At 40.0% G+C, this 22,845-nt stretch overlaps 1 protein-coding gene across 4 annotated transcripts in view; it reads left to right on the top strand.

Moving 5' to 3' along the window:
- NRP1 (neuropilin 1) overlaps positions 1-22,845 on the top strand; it is a 139,084-nt gene that overhangs the window by 90,439 nt on the left and 25,800 nt on the right. For all 4 annotated transcript variants that reach the window (XM_037835589.1, XM_037835588.1, XM_037835591.1 and 1 more), the window contains exons 7-10: positions 5,136-5,291; positions 8,891-9,035; positions 15,391-15,722; positions 19,833-19,977. In XM_037835589.1, coding sequence (XP_037691517.1) covers positions 5,136-5,291; positions 8,891-9,035; positions 15,391-15,722; positions 19,833-19,977 — 778 coding nt within the window. The remainder of the gene's footprint in view (positions 1-5,135; positions 5,292-8,890; positions 9,036-15,390; positions 15,723-19,832; positions 19,978-22,845) is intronic.

Genomic DNA, 22,845 nt, shown 5'->3' with positions numbered 1-22,845 from the left:
GATCAATAAATTTCTTGACAAATAATATCTAAAGTGGCAAGGGAAGCATAATACATTGTTTACTGTCCATTATTTCATTCATTCATTCATTTCTTCCTTCTTGCTTCTGCACTTTCTATTCCTTTTTGCTGAAACACTGTCTTTGTGTCCATTTGCAAGCTCCTACTGAGTATCCTTCAACCTGCATCCTCAGCATCAAAGTCTAATAAACTGTTTATTCCTCTCTGTTGCATCACACTTTATGTATACTGCCCATGTTGTGATTATTTGTTTGTGTTTCCCACACTCTTACTCTCTCTCCATCCTAATCACTTAGCAGATAAGAGGTGTACAGTTAAGGGGTCCACTGAGTGAATGCCAATCTAGTTGAGTGAAATGCCATCCAATATCTGCATAGTCACAGGTAGCAGACATATAATAGATTATGGTACAACCCCACAACAGAATGCCATGAAGCCATTAAAACTGATGATGTAGAAATGTATTTTGGGCATTGAATATATCCATAAAATTAAATGAACAAAAGCAGATTGTCAAACATTTTTATAATGATTTTGATAATAACAAAATATACACACAAATATTCCCATATCTTTACATAGGAAAAAATTCTGGAAGGCTATTTTTGGTGGTTATTTTCCAATAGTGGCCTCATGGAGATTTTATTTTCTTCCTTAAATTTTTTGCACACGTTATGATTACTCAATAGGCATCTATTACTTTTCTATACAGAAAGGAAGACATGTCTCAAAAGAAATTATAAAAGGTTAGAAGGAGGTACAGCAAAAACGCTCAATGATAAATTCAGTGACAGGCACAAACTATACATTAGGACTAACTGCCTGCCAGGCCAGAAAGAGGAAAAAAAGTCATTTCTAGTCAAAAAAGAGAAAATGTTTATTTCAAAATAAAAACTTTACCTGCCAAGGCAATGCAGACAGACAAAAATGTATTGTGTGTTAGGAGTGACAAATGTTTTGATGTGGCTGGAAGTTGCAGTTGGAGGGTGTGCTGGAGGCGGGGGGTGGGGCCAATGCCATGTTTAGCAAAGACAACCACACTTGTGGGGCAGGGAGAGCCACCAGGCACCAGCAGAGCCAGCTGTGGTGCTCAGTAGTGGGAAGATTGTCTCTCTCATCCCAAACTCTCTCAGGCACATTAGAGGTGCTGTTAGAGAATTCACCAAAAGGCACTTAGGGAAAAAGAACTTATGGAAAGAATTTCAGGATGTCGCCAGCAGGAGTTCCCCTAGTGCCGTGGAGCCTGCGACTTGTGAGAGCTCTGGGTATCATCGATTTTAATGGCAATGGCTCAGTTCCATCCCTAACCATTTTGTGAGGTTGTCACTTATCCTTACTAAACCCAGTGGCAGTAACATTAGAAAGAAAAATGAAATGAAATTTCAAGCATCCCAATGCGGAAAACAAGAGAACTGCAGAATTTTAAAGCACAGCAGGAAACTTCATGCAATTACTGGGGGAGGTTGTTAATGCATGTCGTTGCTGCTGGGAAAAGAAAACATCTTTCTTTTTCTATGGATGATTCATGCATTTACTTTTGGAACTTTATATCTGGGGCTTTGGACATATCCTGTATTGGGTACTAGTTAATTCCGGTCAATTGCTCCTTCTTTTGAAGTCAGCTCTTTCTAGAGACTAGGAGTCTTCTGGTTGACCATCAGCTTAATTTCTTTCTGACCTACTGACTAAATCTTACTCAAAAAAACAAAATTAAAAAAAAAAAAATAGGAAGAGGGTTGCCACGGAATGAAGTTCCAGAGTTATTTCAAATTGGCCTTGACTGAATATGTAGTCTTGGGAATTTCATCATTTCCCAACTGAAGAGCCATTTGTAAGTTTCACAAGAGTTTATTTAAATAGTTCTGCCTCATGCTCCCTTACACTTCAAGATTTTAAGGACCCTTCAGCTTGAAAGTGGATATGGCATTGGGCATGATTCATTGGACAATCAGGAAAGTACTAAGTGTTCTGAGAACATTTGAAAGCAGTTGAAATTGTTCAGTGCAACCATTTCCAGAGTCCCTATTAACTTTCGGGTTGCAGCATTATTATAAAACCAAAGTTTTGCAGCAACTTAAAGTCACCTGATTATTTGTTTGAAATAGAGTTATATTTCAGGTTGCCAGATAACACACAGACTACCCAGTTAAATCTGAGTTTCAAGTAAACAACAAATCAGTTTTTAATACAAATATGTACCAAATATTGCATGGGATATACTTATAATAAAAAAATAGTTGTTGAACTGAAATTCAAATTTAAGTGGACATCCTGTATTTTTATTCGTTAAATCTAGCAACCCTGGACCCCCCCCCCCAGCCTTTTAAAAATGCATACATAATGGGGGTGGGAAGGTTTAAAACATTTATAAAAAGTTTTATAAACAGTTGACTTTTGAAAAAAATACAAATTTCAGTTAACAAGTGTAACCAATTGATAAAAATATGTTGGTTAAATATTTGCTATTGGTTAGATTAAAATGGAAAATATCTGCCATAATTATCCTAAAATACCAATTTCTATTAAAGTCTTGTTCTTTGTTCTCTTAAATCTGGTGAAGGTATAAAGTCAGGGAAATGAAATAAAAATTGTTTTGCTTCTAATGGACCCACAGTCTTTTCCAGATGAAGTCTCTTATTGTTGAATTGCATAACTTCAAATTGATTTTTATGTGCCAGGGATAGTAAAGTAGCCAGTTTTTCCTGGATGAGAATCTTGGTTCAGTTGTAAAGAGAATTGGCAACTTGTTGATATAACTGCTCCAAGGACCTTCAGGAAAAAGCAGTTCCTGAAAGACAATAGTCATTCTTCAGGAGGCAGACTGTGCATAAAATGGAAATTATTTAGGTGTTTATGGCCTATAAGGTTAATTTAAATATTGTTTACTGTAAATTGGGTTGTCATTTGTCATGTAATAACTTGAAATCAGGATTCAGAAGTTGTGGGGGCTTTGTGTGTGTGTGTGTGTGTGTGTGTGTGTGTGTTTATTTTTTGTTCTGGTTTGTTTTTGTTTGTGTTGCTGTTTTCAGGGAAAATGGCACATTCTATTACCTCTTAATGATAAATGTATTGTTGCAATATCCTGTCAATGTTAACTCATAATGTTTAATCACATTGTGTCCTTTAAAAAATATTTACCCTATATTTGTGTTCATTCTTTAAAATTTCTTTATAATCCTGGGTTTATAGATAGAGGGAAACAATTTTGTAGGAATAATCAAATCTACTATTAAAAGGAAACTTCAAAGAGTCCTTATATGTAGAAACTAATAATGAGTTTTATTCTAAGATTATTCTTAGCTATTAATGATAGAAATAAGAAAAGGGGAAAAACTATTTTACTTTACTGGAAACATCTGCAAAGCATATGAAAGAAGGAATTATAGGAAGTCATAGCTGGAAAGGACCTTCCAAGTTATCTGGTCCAATTTTTCCATTTGACACATGGGGAACTGGGAGCCTAAAGATGAAGTAACTTGTCGAGGGCCCAACAGCTAACTAGCCCCAGAGCCAAGGCTAGAACCTTTAGTGCTTGATGCTTCGATGCATGTCCTTCCACTAACACCAAAGGTCCATAGGATGATTCAAACTCCTGCATATTTTCTGGGATGAAATCATAGACCTTGAAGGATTTGGTCACCCTCTGGTCATCACGCTGATGCCCACAAAGTACAGTTGTCTAATGTGGCCAATGCTTCAGGGTAATGAGAGGTAAAAGCAAGGCTGCCACGTTAAGGAACTTCTCTGTGGGAAACTTAAAAATAGAAGCTTGCAAACCCTAGCAGTCGTTGCATTGGACGCTCTGGTCCTTGCTGGATGATAATCTGGAATTCACCTTCCTCTCAAGCTGAACCACAAGGAGAGAGACCACAGGAAGATATGGGGAAGAACAAAATCTAAAGATGAATAAAAATCCTTACTTTGCCTTCCTCCTCTCCACTCCATTCTGGATTATCATTCTATGGCCCATTGCATAAATCCACAGCACTCATTGCTTTCAAACTCAGCACTGTTTCAGGCTGCATTTTATTTGCGAGGAGGTAGGATGTTGAATAGTGATGAAAACTCATGTTAGACTAGAGTTCTAAACCTAGCTTCTCCAAAGTCCCACATGTGAATGTTCTGGTTTGCTAATGCTGCTGATATGCAAAATACCAGAAATGGATTGGCTTTTATAAAGGAGGTTTATTTGGTTACAAGTTTACAGTCTAAAGGCCATGAAAATGTCCAAAATAAAGGCATCAACATGAGTGTAACTTCACTGAAGAACAGTTGATGGTGTCCAGAAAACCTCTGTTATCTGGGGAGGCATGTGGCTGGTGTCTGCTGATTCTTTGCTCCGGGGTTCTGGTTTCAAAATGGCTTTCTCCAAAATGTCTCTGGGTTTCTCTTAGCTTAGCATATCCAAACGTCCTTCTGTCTGCATCACCAAGAAACTCCAAGCATCAGCAAGCATCTCTGGGAGCATTTGTTCCTCTCTTAGCTTCTTAGGAGCAAACTCTGGGATAGAATCTCAAAACATCAGCAAGCAATTCTGTCGGCTTCCAAGTGTCTAATATCTGTGTGTCTTGGCTTAGCATATCCCGGGCATTTTCAGCTCTCTATGAGAGCTCCCTTTAAAGGACTCCAATAAACCAATCAGGACCTACTGAATGGGTGGGGTCAAATCTCCATGGAAACATTCAATCAATAGGTCACACCCTATTCAATAAGATAATCAATTTGCCCCCACAAGATTGCATAAAGAAGATGGCTTTTTCTGGGGGACATAATATATACAAACTAGCACAGTAAATTTATCTTGCTTGTCTTGATTCTTTATTTCTAAAATAGGGTAAATTATTCATGTGCTATTTGGAAAGTGTTTGTATTCTCTTAGAAAATATAATAGCATGACATTGAACCCAGTTTACACCTTTACACCAGATATCAGGAAATCTTGCTAGCAGCAGTGAAAAAGGTTCCTTCTTGGCTTCCTCCCAACAATAGAAACCAGCCTAGGTGGATGAAAACTTACAATGTGGAGCCCACAGGAAAATTTGCTCCAGTTGAGGGTGGGGGGATGGATGGAGGAGTAGCTACACTTTGTAAAACTCACGTGTAATTGTCTTGCAGGTAGACTTGGGCCTTCTGCGCTTTGTCACAGCTGTTGGGACACAGGGAGCCATTTCAAAGGAAACCAAGAAGAAATATTATGTCAAGACTTACCGAATAGACATTAGCTCCAATGGGGAAGACTGGATCACCATCAAAGAAGGAAACAAACCTGTCGTAAGTTTGGCTGCCACCCGCTCAACTGAGCCAGTCTTTAAATGGATGATCGATTTTTATTTGTTTGTTTAGGGTCTTTCTGTCCGGCCTGCTTTCTTCTTGAATTGATCCAGAATGAAAAGTGCAATTAGAAATTTAAATCTGAACAATGTGTCTCATGTTCCTAGATCCAGAAGCAAAACGGAAATTATACAGATCCTTCCAAGAAAAGTCAATACCAGGCAAATTAAGTGTCGGGCTCAAGAACTGCTTTAAATACTCCATAGGGACATGAACTATACATAGGATAAATGGTGTCCTTGCTCTCCTTTTAGAACCTTGGGGTTGTGGGTTTCTTTTCCTGTGTTTCTTCATTCTCTTTCATAGATTCATTCTTCCTTTCTGTAATGGACTGGTTTTAGACAACACTTTTTCATCTGTCCTCTGTGGCTTACCAACTAGTTCACAAATGTGTTTGGCTGCTGCTTGTGAGAACTAAGAGAATGAGTGATATTTCTTCCCATCCCTGAGATCACACGAACAACCTGCTACCCCTTCCTGCTTTCAACCCAGGAGGCAACATTGACATGCCAGGTCTCTGGGACTCGCTGCCCTGAATCATTTGGAACTGAAATGTTTTTCTCGGCCTGCCTGTTTATTTGAAGTTATATTTACATGCTCTGATTTACTAAGCAAAAGATTTCTGGGAACTCACTGTTTCCCCCAATTAATAGCTTGCCGCTGGAGGCAGAGTGAAACACAGGGAACTGGTAACAACAGCAGTGAAAGTCCAGGTACCTTGAAATCATGGGTTTGAGAAGAGGCCAATTAGCATGTCCTTGTCTCTCTTTTGAGCGTTCATGACCTTGATGTCCTCCCTCTGCATCTGGAACTGAGAAAGGCCTTGTGGGTGTGAAGGAAGAGAAGAACTATTAATTCCCTTTGGTTAGTTGCAAAACCACCACTCTCATTTAGGGCAGGCAAGAAAGAAGGGGGCAGGTACACAGCTATTCGTGGGAAGAAATCTCCATGGGCAGGCAAGTTCAAGGCCTCCGTCTAGACCTAGAGGTTCCACATGGAACCAAGTTTCCCTTGGGGGAAGAAAAACCCTCAAAGTCAACATCTGTGGAGATTAAGCCCAAGTGAATGTTGACCCCAAATTTCATGTCTCATTCTTGTTTTGAGGGAGATTTTTAAAACATGCTTTAATTACAACAAACAAACAACACTAATGCTAAGAACACACCAATCACAAAAGATCCCAGAGAAAGAGGAGAGGATGGATTCTCACCTTTCAGGCCATTCTTTAAAAAATTAAATTCTACTTGGGCAAGGTGTCCTCTACAGCATTGCATGGCGATTGTCTGCAGGGACTGCAGGGGGCGTCAGCGAGCACACGCAGACTCCGAGGGTATCTGACAGGGCGTGCAGCTTGCACGAGACCCTTTATTAGGAGCACCCAGAAGAGTTAGGAGGGATTCAGCAGAGATGAAGACCTGGGAGTTGCTTTCTGAGCACTTTAATTGAACGGAATGAAATTGGAACATCCAGTTGGAGTCTCGTCCTTGAGGCCCCGCCCTGCCTTTCTCTGACCTTGGAAACTTCCAGCCACTGCCCTCTGCATCTTTCCAGCTTTCCTCGGGGAGAGTTGCCCGTACCACAGCAAGAGCACCCTTGGACTAACAACGACTACAGCCGTCCTCTGTATGTTGAACTGAATTTATGCATTTACATGGTTTCCAGCAATTGTTAAATTCCCTGAGTGTGAGCATAATGTGCACCCCTCAGCCTGTGTCGGGGGCTCACTGCTCCTCACAGACTGCTGGCCTCTCCCTGAAGTGGACACGCTGACCTTGCAGGGGGAGCATCGCGGTTTGGGACCCACTCCTGGTGGCGACCACCCACTAATATCTGTCACACGAAAGTGCTCCCACACAGATTGTTTCCCAGAGAGAGATGTTGGAAGGTGGACAGAAATAGAAAGACCATCAGAGGCTAGCATAAATTATGAAACTTAAATTGTCTCTGGAGAAGGATCAGGCTAACAACAGACTTTGTGAAGCATTTGACCAAGTTCAATCGTGCAACCCACTTAAACTAAATGGAATGAAAACAGCCGCCGCACTGTTGCAAACCCTTTCTCCCAGAAGGGAAGGGCAAGCCTGGGAAACTCTGGTCCTCCCCCATTGATTTGCCTGGGAAGGCGGGAGGAAGCCCCTCTTCTCTGTGGGCTCTGGAATGCTCTAGTTTCCCAACCTGAGAGGAGGAGTCCGATGGGCTGTGCAGGATGCACCTGCTGGGACTGAGAAAGGGGACCTTCTGGTCCAGGGCTGAAGTCAAACCCAGGAGTGGGGCAAAGTGGAGGCTTTCTGTTCCAACAGAGGCAGGCCTGATGCTGGGGAGTCCCATAACAGCAAAGAGTGTCCATTCCTCAAAGATCTTACAACGGGCACTGCCACAACGCCCTGCCCTACATGGGACAGCCCGATAGACACATGCTGGGAAGCTGACTCCTCTCTGGCAGCCATCACTTTTGCAGTTATGTGTCTCTCCTTGCTTAAAAGGACTCATTTTAAAACGAGAAGCAGAGGCCCTGGGAAAGCAGATTTTCAGGTGAAAGTAATTGATAACTCAGTTTTGATCTTGACCACTGTTATTAGTCAGAGTTCTCCAGAGAAACAGAGCCAACAGGGTTTATATATATATGTACATAAAGAGATTTATTATAGGAGTTGGCTGTGGGAATTGTCAAGTCCGAGTTCGGTAGGGCAGACACGAGTTGGGAACTTGATGGTGAAGATGAATTCCCAGGAGAAGCTTGTTGGCTGAAGTGAGATAGAAATCCTTCTTCTTGATGCTGAAATCATCAGTTTTCCCCTTTAGGTTTCTGACTGGTTGGATGAGGAGATTCTTCTCATTGTGGAAGGCAATCTCTTTTGTTGGTTGTCGATGCAATCAGCTAATTAATGATTTAAATCCATCTAAGAAATATCCTTATAGTAACAACCAGGCTGGTGATAGCTTGACCAAACAACTGGACACCATAACCTAGTCATGCTGATATATGAAATTAACCATCACAACTAAAATATAGTATCACTCATAACCAACAAAGATTAGACTCATTAATTAATGTCAGGGATAAGATCTGCCATCAAGAAATGGAGTCAAAAGTGAGGAAGAAGCCAAGAATATAACCTAAAACTTCAAAAGCCAGGCCCTACGGTGAAATTAAAGAGCATTCCTTTGCGGGGGGCAGGGGGGGGTGGTCCCTGGGAAAGTAAAATAGGGAGAGTTCCCATGGAATGTCTACAATATTCTGTTGGTCCTTATGATAAAGTTAATAATTTCTCACTTTATAGATAATAGCATTTATTCTTTAACAAATGTTCTCCTTGTAATAGTGCTTTTCAGATTCCAATTGCTCTAAGTCTCAGAAAATTGAATAGATGATTAGGAGAACGTTCTATATCAGACATGATTTTTTCCAGTTGCCAATGCTTGATAGACAATTCTGAAATTCCAAATAGTATTTACAAGCACTCAGGAAAACGTATGTTTGGATTTGTTTTAAATCCAAAAAGTCTGTTATTTAAAGAGTCCTCTCTTTTTCTATATAGATCTTTCAGGGAAATACCAACCCCACAGATGTTGTGTTTGGAGTTTTCCCCAAATCACTGATAACTCGATTTGTCCGAATCAAACCCGTGACTTGGGAAACTGGCATATCTTTGAGATTTGAAGTATATGGCTGCAAGATAACAGGTAAGCTCCAGCCTCAAGATTGCCCAGTTTTGATATATGTAAACTTTTAGATATCAGCAGAATAATTTTCTATAAATAAAGTCATTTTTAAATGATGGTTAAGAGCATATGTTTTGGAGTTAGATGAATCTGGGTTCAAATTCTACCCATACTGCTCACTAGTTTGTTTCTTTGGGGAGCATACGTCGCTTTCAAAGCCTTCCTTTTCTCACTTGGAAAATAGTCAAAATACTATGCACCATGCAGGGTTGTTGCGATAATGGATGAGATAATGTAGGTAAAGCATTTAGCAGAGCCTGGCATGTCATAGCTATTTGCTACCTTTTCCCCTGGATTTTAAGGTCCATGAAGTCAAGAACCATGCCCTTCATCTCCATTTCCTTGGTGCACTGAACACTGACTGGTAGTTCATAGATTTACAATAAATACTTGTTTCATGAAACGTTTTCCACATGCTTTGTAGTTTTAAGTCTGGCGTCTAGAGATGGTCTCATCGTCTATATTTAAGGAGAAATTTAACTCATGGAAAGTTCTCCTTTTACTCACTAATCATCCCAACAACTTTCTCTTAGGTTTTGTCTCAATAAATGCCTATCTTTTGTTGAATGACTATCCTGAAATTAGAAATCAATTCATAAATATTCCTAGTTTGTTTCTTTTTAACAGGACTTTTATAAGTCTCTGTTAAATTTGGAAAGGAAAATGGCATTACGCCCCATTTGAGAAATGAAAACCTTGAGTTCCTGAGAGAAATTAAGTGGCTAAACAAGCAGGCTGGTCAGGATGGAGCTGGGAGTAAAACTGCTGCCATGATGATTATTCTCACTTCATTTCTTTGGCTATCAGTGCTGCTATTCCTTGCCCACTGACCTTGCCATAAGACTACTTTGTATTCTGAAGTAAATAGCAGTCATATTAGGATTCCTTTCCATGTAGGTAAATGCATTTCAAAACTTTCATAACAAAAGCAGTATAATGTAAACTTCAATACTCAGCTGAAAAGTTAAAAAAAAACAGGAGACTGATTCACCAACGAATCATTAAAAGTGACTAACTTTTGAAAGTTAGTTAAATATCTTTTAATATTACCATTTTAGTATACATACTTAGGGCATTTGATTTCTCATTCTGTGAATACCGGCCCTATTATTTTTATTTTTATCCTCTGTAGCATAGTTATTTTTAGAAAAGGGAAATATGGCTTTTGACAGCTTTAACAGACTAAATAAGGAAAAAACAAATCACCTGAGCAATTTTCCATGAAGTTACGAGCAATTTGGGGTAGAGCTAACTGGGAAAAAAAAAGAAAATATAGCTACACTTGTTTGTAGTGGAGTCCTTTTTAGAAAATAAAATCTGACATCTTGACATCTGATTTCTAACCAAAATTTTACTTATTTCCATCCCAGAGGCAGATTTTCTTATTGTTTTATGATCTAAGACTCAGAAAGTTAAAGGCTTTAGAGGAAGGAAAAGGGTGGAGAGGGGTTTGGAGGAAGAAAGGGCATTGAAAAAGTAGGTATATCCTTGACTTTATTTTCCATCAGCAGGTAAATGAGAGAAAGTTCCAGGTCACTTTCAGAGCATTACAAATTTGAGAGTCTACTCATAAATACACAGAAACAAGGCCACTTGAGGTCAGGGCGGAAATTTCTGGCCCATTCCTCCAACCTTATCTCATGTCAATGTACCAAAAAAAGAAAAAAAAAAAAAAAAGATTTATGTCACATTCTTTTTGTTACATAAAATACTTTTTAAAGCCCAAATCACCTTTTTTTATTTTCACAGGGCTTTTCCTGAGAGTTAATTCTAAGAGCGTAAGGAAGGCAAATGATTTATTGGATTTAAAAAATAATGAAATGATCTAGTTATATAAGCATAGATGTCTAAAGCAGCATACTCTAATACTTTCATTCATATTTATTTTATAATTTTTAAATAGTTCATTTTTTTCAAATACTGTAATTGCACTGCTTTTAATCCAGAGTATACAATGGTGTGTCTGTTAATCATAACCTCTAATGTATTTTAGATACTTTTTCTCTAGTAAAATATCTATAATCTCCAAATAACTGGTCTACAGAGGTTTCTGGAGTCACATGGACAGAAATTACACAAACATACCTGGGATTGGTTCTGGACTGTCCACTTAGCAATAATCACAGCCAAGTCATTTCGTCCCTCTGTTCTCCATTCCCTGATCGATAAAATTAACATGAATGAAGCTTTACTGAGGATTAAATGAAAGAATTTTTATAAAGCACTTGGCTTAGAATAAGTGCTCACTAAATGGTACCCAGTAAATTAAGGCAGTACATGGGACTCAAGACATTGAACCTAAACTAAGCCCCAGCAAGCAGAGCCTCTAATGAGACAGTGACATCCGAGTTTTCCTCTTGGCTACCAGAAGCGAGTAACTTTCTTCTTCTCAAGGCCATGTTCTCCCCCACCCTCTACCCAAGAGTGGAGTATAATGAAAGAAGCACAGGACTGTGGTGTCGCAGCTGGATGGGGAGATCGTGAGAGCAGAAGTCTTGTGTGCCGTATTTTCCATTGTGTCCTGAAGGCCTGGTACACAATAACGCTCAATGGTTATTCTCTGAATGAATGAATGAATTTCAATTCTATTTATGCCTTCTGACATACAGATGACTGGACCTCAAAATCACACCCTCTTCTTAGTTAACATTGGGTAGGGGAGCCCTAATTCAGTCTCCTTGAATTAAATATGTATATGTATAATTAAGAGGTTACCTTGTGAACACATCACTTGATTTCCAAGGTATCCAAAGCCCCATGTTTTTAACCTAAGTTTTGAAACCAGAAATTGTCTTTTAGAAAGATAAGAGATCCTGGAAAATCCAGAGTATATGATGGTGTGTCAATATATAGAGATATAAAGGAAATAAGATTGGTACAAACCATTCTACTTCATAGGTGATTGATGGATCACTTTTGGAAGCAGGCTTCATCACTTTGGCCCAGATGGAACTTTATGAAAACCATCTTAAGCAAGTTACTGCTTGACATATGAGAACACCATGGATTCTGTTATCTGGTGTTTGTTAACTAGAAGTCTATTAACGGGTGCTTCTGCACACACCATTCTGCATATGCTCTGAAGTTAATCAATGTTCACAATATAATCTCAGACACCACAACATCCAGAAGTGCTCTCTGAGTCATCAAGAGAAGATTAAATTATGCTCATTCAGGTTCTCCTGTCAAATTCAGTTGTTACCGTCTCATTCTTTGAAAAGTGGCTAACTGGGTATTTGATTACCAATATATCTCAGTTTTCCCATTATAGCTGAGTACAGAGATCTCACTGTAAACTAATATTACAGAAAGTAACCACCTCAACCTCCCCTCACATCTAGAACGGTTTTGAGTTTTCTGAATAAGGTTGCCAGATAAAATACAGGATGATCAGTTCAATTTGATGCGGTTAAACAATGAATAATTTTTTAGTGTATATTCCATGTAATATTTGGGACATACTTATACTAAAAAATCATTCATTTTTTTCCTGAAATTCAGATGTAGCCAGGCATCCTGTTTTTTGTTTGTTTGTTTGGTTGGTTGGTTGGTTTGGTTTGGTTTGCATTTTTTGATTGTTTTATTTATTGATTTATTTATTTTACTAACTATGGAAACTACTTCCAAAGGGTTTTATTTGTAGCCAAACTGCATCTGAGCCAGCCCACCATGGAAGATCAGAGTTAGATCCTAGCATTTCATTCAAACCCTGAATTCTTAATAAAAATTTTCTCATAATCATGGTTAAAAGTGAGTCATTAAAGTTTGGGTCAAAGACAAATCAAGGTGCCTCCTCCTTGTTTTTGGATGAGGCAGACATTCAGAAGGAATAATGGTCTAACCTTGTGCTCTGGATAGTGCGGCTGAGAGGGGGCCGGGCATCTCTAGCTGTGTGGCTCTGTAAACTGCTGCCCCAGCCAGCTTGCCATTACAGTAAGGACATTAATCTGGTAAAGGTTCTGCTTGCCTTACAAAATTCAAGTTAATTATGTTTTTGTCCAAATGACAACATCTGCTCCCCATTACCAGCTAAGCACTGCCTTTATAAAAGCTGGTTTTGAATCAGGCAGGTGTGACCACAATGGCCAAAAATGTGACTTCTATTTTTAACACTATAGTTTCATAGTCACTGGGTAAAATCGCTTTCGTAAATCTTTTTTAATCCCCAGTGAATTTATTCTTGGTCTCCAGCTCCCAGCCTGGAGAAAATACTGTGGCTGAATTACAGGAAAGGGCACTTGAAAAAATTACAGCTGCCTTTTATTGTATTAATAAGTTGATTCATTTAACAAATATTTGTTGAGCAAGTACTATATATAAAAGAGGGCACAAGGAGTCATAGGAAATGGAAAAATATGGCTTGGTTCATGCCCTCAAAGGACTTAAAACCCGGAGAAATTAATAAGAGCAACCCAAGGAAATTAATACGGACATTAACGACAAAAATCAGATAAAATGCTGTGAAGAGGAAGAGAAAAGGAAAGCCACGTCCAGCTGGAGATGAGGAAAAACTGAATAAATGATGTGGCATTCGAAACAAGTTAAAGTTTTAAGAGGTTCAGATAGTGGGAAGGGCAAGATGACTCGGAATTCCTAGTGGAAGGGACAAATTGAGAGAGAGCCCCGGCAGAGGTGAGGAAGTCTCCGTTGGCTGTATATGTAGAAGCTCAGAGGAGTATATGTAGAAGCTCATGTAGATGTAGAAGCTCAGAGGAGAGGCCTTGGAAGGATGTGACGTGGAAGGCCTTCCATGCCGGGTTGAAAAGTACATGCAGAGTTCCTAGGCAAACAGACACTCAAGGTGTGAGTAAAGAAATGACATGATCCAACTGTACAACTCATGTGGAGGGTTATCTGAGTAATCATTCTTTAAGGTTCAGTTGGTAACGCGATGTATTTTAATTGCATTAGATGCATGCCAGTCACTTCGGATGATTACATTTTTAGGTTCAAATTTGATTAATAACGCACAAGTGAGTTGTTTCAAAGAATAATAAGTTATCATTCCTATGCATGTACTTGATTGAGGGAACATTTTGCATGCACAATTTTGAAAGGAGAATAATTCAAACATTGGACATTTGGGTATAAAGCCACCAATCAACTAATCAATGATAAGTACTCTCTTTGTGCTCAGCATTCTGTTGGCAGTTGCAGAAGATATAAAAAAATGTACGATGGTGTTCCTTGCGCTGAGGAATTTATAATCTAGCTGTGAATGCAAGACGAACACACCAAAACATCTCACGGGCAGTTTAGTGCTTAGCTCTGTGCTACCACTGCCCATGCCATCATATTTTTGAGAAAAAGGAGCCCAGAATAAAGGACTTCATGACAAATCTTAAGCTGAGTCTTAGAGTTTGGGCAGAATTTAGTTCTGCCAAAGGAAGGAGAGAGGACATGGCTGGAACATTTTGAGCAAATGCAATGATGGGAATCAGATCTATAAGAAGAAAATGTATTAACTGGAATATACTATCAGCAGTAGGAAATAAAATTAGATGAATAGGGTAAAACTAAAATGAGGGTCTTGAAAGCCAGAAAGGACCTTCAGCATCATCCTACAAATAATGGGGAGTCATGGGAGGTTTTTAAGCATGAGAATGTCATGGCATAGACAATGTTTGATGAAAAATCATATGGCAGCTATGTGGAGAATAGATTTGAGGCTAGAGAATGCCAGCTAGGAAACCATTTTAGGGAAACCATTGAGTTTGGACATGGTACACTGGAGATGACAATGGAATGTTCATGTTGAAAGATCCCAAGACAATCAGAAATAGGGGAGGGAGGGCAGCTGAGAGCACAATCAGCACTGTCCCTCAATACTTAACCCAAATGTCACCTTCTCCAGGAAGCCCCCTCTTACCTCTACAAGAACTCTATTTCCTTATCACCTTCTTTCTCTTCACCTCCTCTTCATCTTCTTTTTACCTTTGTTTTAACAGCTCCTTGCTGTTGGAATTATTATTTACATATCATGAATGATGACTTTTCAGAGAGCAGGGCCAAAATTGTTCGAAAGATAACTTCTGGATACCAAACAGAGTGGGACACGGATATTTTGGCATTAAACTTAGAAGATTTTCTTATCCAAGATTTTCTTTACTAGAATGTGAGAGGAGGAGGAGGAGTTCTGAAAGAGTCGAAGAAGGATTTAAAGGGGAGAGGACTCTAGTTTAACAGAACATTTCAGAGATTTTAAAAATTATATGAATGGGTGCAGTGTTCTTATTCATTAAGTTGTGTTCTGTTTTTCTAAGAGTGGAGTCTTCCAGAAAATCATTTCACAAATCGATTTCATTCCATCCCCTAGATTATCCTTGCTCTGGAATGTTGGGCATGGTGTCTGGACTCATTTCCGACTCGCAGATTACAGCATCGAACCAAGGGGAGAGAAACTGGATGCCCGAAAATATCCGCCTGGTGACCAGCCGCTCGGGCTGGGCGCTGCCTCCGGCCCCCCACCCCTACGTAAACGAGTGGCTGCAGGTTGACCTGGGGGAAGAGAAGGTCGTAAGGGGCATCATCATTCAGGGCGGGAAGCACCGGGAGAACAAGGTGTTCGTGAGGAAGTTCAAGATCGGCTACAGCAACAACGGCTCCGACTGGAGAATGATCACGGACGACAGCAAGCGGAAGGCCAAGGTGAGGGGTCTGGGGGGAGGGAGGGAGTCCCCAGGGAGGAAGTCGTTCCTGACATCCTGGATTTAAATCATGGGCCTCCAGCACTTCCCTGAGGAAATGCTCCTTCTTACTTCCTATTCGCCTTGAGATGGGTGGAGGTGGGTGATTTGCTTTCTTTCTCTCTTAGACCAGTAGCGTTGAAGAACGTGTCAAAACAGCACACTTCCACCCGACAGCAGTTCCAAGAAGTTGTTGATTTGCAGCATATTCACACTTAGTGATGAAGTCACAATTCTAGATTCACAAGTCCCCGATGCTAGAATGGGGTGCTGAGAGTGATGGCTGAGATAAATGCAAAGAAGAGCTGCACTGCCGGTGGCCTTCCTCTTGCTGGGGAACCCCGGGTGGCTCATCCTTCTCACGGAGGATGTGGCAGCAGTGAGGGGGTGGGTGGGCAGGAACCAGGTAGGAAACCCAAACCCACCCAGCCCAGCTTTAAGGGTATTTTTTAATGCTTTGGAACCTTTTAACATGCAGTTGGCCTTTGATGATCCAGTAAAAAGGGAAGGAACTCTCAATATAAAAATATTCTGAAATTCACCAGAACACATGGTACAATTTTTTTCTTTAACCAGATACACTTCGGTAATTATGTTTTACTTAGACTGATAGTTAAATGTATTTGCATTTCCCTAGCACACATCACCAACTAGGAAAGGGGGCCCAGAAGTGCACTGGGTGGTCAGGAAGGCTGCTTGGGATTTAAATAAGTAATCAACCCAGAGACAGGCAGAAGTTTCGGTTTTGTATGCAGTGTGGGAATTCTGTTCGGGGGATAATGCTTCTCATCACCAACATAATTGGCCTTTTGCTCCCAGCCCTTCCATCCCTGCTTTGGCCCTGACTTCCTCCTCTTGCGAAAAGATATTTTAGCTCATCGGAGAAAATATTACCCTCACTCTGAGTAAGTGTGGGAATGTGCCTTAAAATGGGGACTCAGGCCAAAGGCGTTGCAGGCAGGAAACTTAAGCCCACTCACTCCAGATGTGGGGGTCCTGCAGAGCCCCCCTTGCCTCCCCTGTGCTGGAGCCCACCCCCACTGTGGGGCTCTGCTTTCTCAGAAGTGAGTTTTCTCTCCCATCACTTCTTCAGCCAACTTTTGGCTTCTAAAAGGATTCTGGTGTTATTTTTATCCATATGCAGCCAGCTTCTTTCTTGTGTCCATTCCGTCTCCTCTTCTACATCTGCTCTTGTTGCTTTTGTGAAAATTTGAAAAAAAAGGGGGGGGGGGAAGTAAAATAAACATCAGAAACTGGAGTTCCCCGAAGAGCCAATCTTCTCTGCCGCGCAGGGAGCGTCGTGACTTCATCACTAAGTGTGAATATGCTGCAAATCAGCAACTTCTTGGAACTGCTGTCGGGTGGAAGGGTGTGCTGTTTTGACATGTTCTTCAACAGCGCAGGTCTAAGAGAGAAAGAAAGCAAATCACCATATGCTTTTTATAGGATGTGTCACATGCTTCTCAGTCTTTTGTTATCTAATCCAAGCGCCCACAATCGAGTCTCAAGCTATCACTGTATTGTGGTAACTTCGGTACAGCACTCCACCTGAAGCCTACACCTAGTTTTCAACTTTCACAAAAAACTCATTCAAGGGTGGTTGGATGCATTAGATTTCATTCCTAAAATGTGATGACTTTATCCATCATTATCATCTTCCTATGATATTTAAATCCATAAAAGCTTCTAAATTATTTACAGAACCTAAACTGTAATTCCTAACATGCCCTTCCACAGAAATAAAATCTTTAAAATGAAAAGGGAAACTGGTAAAATCATTAATTTAAGAGTGACACCTATTTAAAAATTTTATAAAGATATTTAAAATATACTATATATAAATGTATGAACAAAGTTTAGCTGCTTGGGATGCCAAGTGCCTTTTATATAAGAGTGAAATGAGTAATTGGTTTTGTGAAATAAAAGAACACTTTAATTGGAGTTTAAATCTTTTTTCCCCTCTCCTTACCCCCTCCTCTCAAATAGTGAATAATAGACAGTCTTTGAAATAACTCGACTTTTCAGGAAAAGATAGAAGATCCAAACACTTAAAGCCCTGTTCTTCTAAAAAATGGTTAGTAAAAGAACAGCAAGATAATTCATAAACAATCTTATGTTATCAAAGTTAGCCCAGGTCCATATGGCTTTTCATTGCTAATCTTCTTCTGAACTTACCACTGTCAGCTTTTATAATGGATTTACATTGTGTTAATCCTTCCCTCAAGTTAAAAATTAAAAGAAGAGCCTGGGATTCCATATGAGTGCTTTTTCCCTATGATCTCTAGATCTCTGTTAATGTAGACAGAGCTTGCATGTGTAGTAATGATGTTTTCATTATAATTAGTATTTTACTGACAACAACTTAACTGGACCTTACAGTAATCTATGTCAGAGTCTCAATTACTGGGAGGAATTGTAATTCTATCAAAAGAATGCAGAACCCCAAAAGCGAATTTACTCCAGAAAACGAACAGGAGGAATCTTTAATTGGGAGGAGGTGTCTGTGTTAGCCATGTACTCTTGGATGCCTGGAAACTTTTCAGGGTTAGAAAAGCCAATTAATTTACTTCCAGAACTTGGCAACCCCCCGACTGAGTGACTGTTTATGTGACAGTCTCTCTTGCACTATTTGGTCATGACATTTCCACCACTGAATAAGCCTCCCTTTGGCCTGTCCATCACCTTTCGACCCAGAGATCAGGCATTGTTTCCACTCTTGACAGACATGTCCTCGGGCGGGCCATCTACTTAATCTGAACAATCAGATTTGGTAGCCCAAGCTGCATCAAACGTAAAGAAAAATTAATGAAACTAAACGTGTGACCTTGAGCATAGACATTTCCTGGACGTCAGGGTTTCCATCTATTTAAATGAGATGATGATACTCGATTGTTTCTCGGGGCAGAGACAACATAAAGATCTGTTCAGGGCCCTGATTAAGATGGCCTGCATTTGCATCCTGACTCGGACACTTACTATATGCATGGCTGTGAGCAAATTACTCGACCTCTCTGGGCCTCAGTTTCCTCCTCTGTAAAATGAAGGTAATAATAGAACTTACCTCACAAAGTTGTTCTGAAGATTAAAGGAGTCTGTATTTTTAAAGCACTCAGAACAGTGTGTGGCACAATAAATATTATATGATGCTTGATGCATAGGAGGACATTCCCAATGAAAAGTCATTTTTTCTAGTTTTCCCATTTCGGATGGGATTAAGAATGGTGTTGGGAGAAGAGGGTTTAGGGAGGTTTAGCCATTTCTTGATGAAGAAAACAGGGCCAGTCATTGCTTCCTTTTCCTGTGATTCCACTGATGGATTTTGATCTTCCTGTCAACATAAAAAAATAAAATAAAATAATCTATCAGCAACACTGGCAATGAATGACAAAGCACCTGAAAAAATGTCACAGTGACTTCAAATTTGGAATACATTTCAAAAGAGATGCAAATTCATCGGGCAGTTCAACCAGGCCTCAGCGCATACAGGCAGGACACTTGCTACTTGACTGCAGTGGGTAGGTTCATCTTAAGTTAATAGCACTTTCGATGGGTTGGAATGACCCAAGTTTTTGAACACTTGCATTAAGTTAAATTCACTAGCTCCTGCTTCAGGGGTTTAATTCCTCTCTCTTCTAGAGGGCCAAGTTTTAGTAAAACCAGGACTCTCATTTAAGAGACTAACAGGAGTGCTTATTGGAAATGCAGTGTCTTTCAAGAGGTCTGAAAAACGGCAAGTTCTCTTCCGGAGTTATCTTGCACCACCTCAAGGAAGTGAGAAAGGTGTTACTTCTCCAAGGCACACATCAGCATAACATTTAAAAACGTGTCTCATTAAATCGCCAGCTTCTGGTATCACTTCAGTTTGTACTCCAAAGTTTCCGAGAAATGACATCTGTCTTTTCTCGGGGAAGATTTAATTGTCCCCCCTCCTCCTTTTTCATTTATTGAAGAATTGTCAGCTATTTATGGTGGTATGATGAGGCCTATTTCTTTGCCCTTCTAAGAGTCCTAAAGGAAGAAGAAACAACCACTGAAAAGGAGGTCTTTTTTATTAACAACCCATGTTTTTCAGTCTTTCGAGGGCAACAACAACTATGATACACCTGAGCTACGGACTTTTCCACCCCTTTCTACACGATTCATCAGGATCTACCCGGAGAGAGCCACTCATGGCGGACTGGGGCTGAGAATGGAGCTGCTGGGCTGTGACATGGAAGGTAATGATTTCCAGAATTCCTTTTATTCTCTAGTTTTCTCCCCCCATTTTCAAGCCTTTATGCCCGTACACGCCACCTTTTGCCTCTCTCTGCCTGCAAGCCGGTGGGGCTCAGCATCCTGACACACATCCCGAATCACACCTTTGTGTCATTTGCAGAACTCTCCTCAGACCCAGCAGGGTTGGCTCCTTTGACTATTTAAATGCCACTTAGAGTCCTCTTTCTGGTCCAAGTTCTTATCTGTGGTGTTGACTACCACCACACCCTAGCAGGAAGCAGCATCTGACAGACTGAGACATCAAGACATCATCGTGGGTGATTTTTTTTAAGTTGCTACAAAGAAACAAAACTTTACATGAGATAATGTACACGAAAGTGCTGTGAGCTCTGCTTAAGGATGTTCCTGCATAGACATAGGTGATCATACAAAGGACAAATTCAGTTCACACACTGACCTCGGTACTGCAATCTCCTCTGCATTTTTAAACACATAATGAATGAGACGAATGCTTGAAAATAATGATATGATGGTTGTTCATTGTACCCTTTATTGGTTTCGTCATTATAATCCCCATCTGCCTTGGATTTGGGCATAAATGAGTAACCTTATACCAGCTTTTCCTTCCCCATCAAGGTCTTTCTCCAGGTTAGCTGAAAGAATGGCTGTTTTTGGTGCACAGATGTTAATCAATTGAGCACATGCTCATAGTTGTTTTGAAGAATGCTTTTTAATATCACCTTCTTCTGGTGGTTTCCAAAATTATTTTTGTTTTAGGCTACCCAAATATGATTACATTCCTGAGCACATGAAATGCCATAAAACTTTTCTTATGCACTACAGAATCTTAGACTATAAATCACTCTACTCCTGAATAATTCATAGTGACTTTTCTATGTGTTTGTTTAAAACCAGGCCATTATCTCCCAGTCTTTACTGTGTAGTTGTTTCCATGTTTGTAGTCATGTCCCAGAACTCTGTATTATCAACACAGACCAAGAATGGCCATGTGCCAGGGCTTTGGCAAAGATGCCAAGAAAAAGAAGGGCTGGGCAGATCGCACCAACTGTGGACACATTCATTTAGTTTGCTGAGAAATGTGGTCATCTGGAAAAGAGAGTCTGCTGCTCTGATGCAGGGCCTTTAGCCTAGATTCTGGAAGGAACCCTGATTTAGGAGGTGGCATCAATGGACCGTTGAAAAGACTGAGGCCAGTGGCAGTTTGCCAAAGTAAACTCTGTAGTGAGGTAGAAATTTTTGGTGAAGTGATTGGCCTGAGGATGTTTCCAAGGACTCACAAAAGTGAGGAAGTTGCCCATGAGCCAAAGGAGAAACCAACATCCTGGAAAATAAGGTCAAAGCTTTGAACACAATTGGCAAAAGGGAGTGTATTTCTTCCTCGTTAAACCAGCAGGCCCTTATTAAATATCTATTTTGTGCCCTGTTCTACAGAAGACACCTAAAGGGATAAAGAAAGAGGATAAGGAATAGCCCAACCTTCCAAGAGCTCCCATCTTGTTTTGAGTTAGCACTTACATTTAAGAAACAATTAGAGAACCATAGAAGGTAAAATATTTTCAAATAATAAAACTGGGGAGTAAAACTCATTCATTCTCTCCCTTTTTCAGGTTTGATCTAGGCATTTTCCAGGGCCGCTTCCAAAGTGGCATCCCTCCTTTATAAACAGAATAAGGAATACAGAAAAAGCAGCAAGTCAGTGAGTTTAAAATATTTAAAAGTGGCACATTTTTGAGAGCAAGGACAGCTTAGTGAGGACAAGTCTCTGGTCTGCGGGAGAGGATTCTGTTGATTCAGTGACTGCACCAAGTAGAGCCCAGAACATGTGTAAGCATTTTACAAAGCCTGACCTGGATGTCTAGTTGGTGTATATGCTATCTGTACTTGGTGATTTCCTAGTTATTATTGGTGTGTGTGCTTGGGCCATTGAGGAAGTTGAAATTTAGCTACATTTCCACATTTGCCATAACTCTACTGGGTACATAATCACAAGAACAAACAGTGTCAGATTTTTATTGAGAAATCAGCAGTTACCAGCATATTCCTACTGGACAGAAGCTGTACAAGAATAGGCCCCCTGCTCCTAGCATCTTGTCTGGTGCCTAAATATCAAGAGAAATGTACATTATCTCAAGTCTTGTAAAGTGAAATGTAATGCTGAAAACTGTAAAATATTAAACAGATTGTGAAAATGAGTAACAGGCTGAAAAAAAAAGTGAACTAAATTTAAGACTTCAAAAGCAGTCTTTGATTAATGTTGGCCACCTTTCAATTACGAATTCAAAGATATGGGAATGCCTGCCAGGCCAGCAGTGGAATGCAGTCCTGTGGGAGTTCAGGTAAAATGACCCCCAGCTAGCTGAGAAAACTCCTCCCAGACACCTGCTCTGAATACTGGGATCACAGGTTGAGAAGCTTACTTAGAGCAAAATGGAATGGCCCATTAAAACGAATAATACTTCACTAAAAGTGAATGCTGGGACTCCCTTTTCAGAAAAACAAAACAAAACAAAACAAAAAACAAATTATAATACAAAATTAGCAAACTTAGTAATACCAAGAATCTAAAAGAATTCATAACACTTGAACTCTCTTAGCACCTTAAAAATGAAAGGAAAGATAGTTCAAGCAAAATCTCTCTCATCAAAGTTCTCGACTCCAGGGTCATGAATAAATAATCAGTGAGAATTTAAGAGCTTTTCAGAAGAAGGATGTTTATGAAGATAACAATGTACGAAATGGTAAAGCAGCCAACTCAACTCAGCAGATACGGGTCAAACACCAAAACAAAGCGCTCCCTGATGCATTCTGCAAAATCCAAGTATATTTAGCTCCCGAGAGTGAGACAAACC

This window comes from Choloepus didactylus, chromosome 5 (assembly GCF_015220235.1).
Source record: "Choloepus didactylus isolate mChoDid1 chromosome 5, mChoDid1.pri, whole genome shotgun sequence".
NCBI lineage: Eukaryota > Metazoa > Chordata > Mammalia > Pilosa > Megalonychidae > Choloepus > Choloepus didactylus.
Note: the sequence above shows the minus strand (reverse complement) of the source record. Positions and strands in the feature narration are given on the sequence as shown.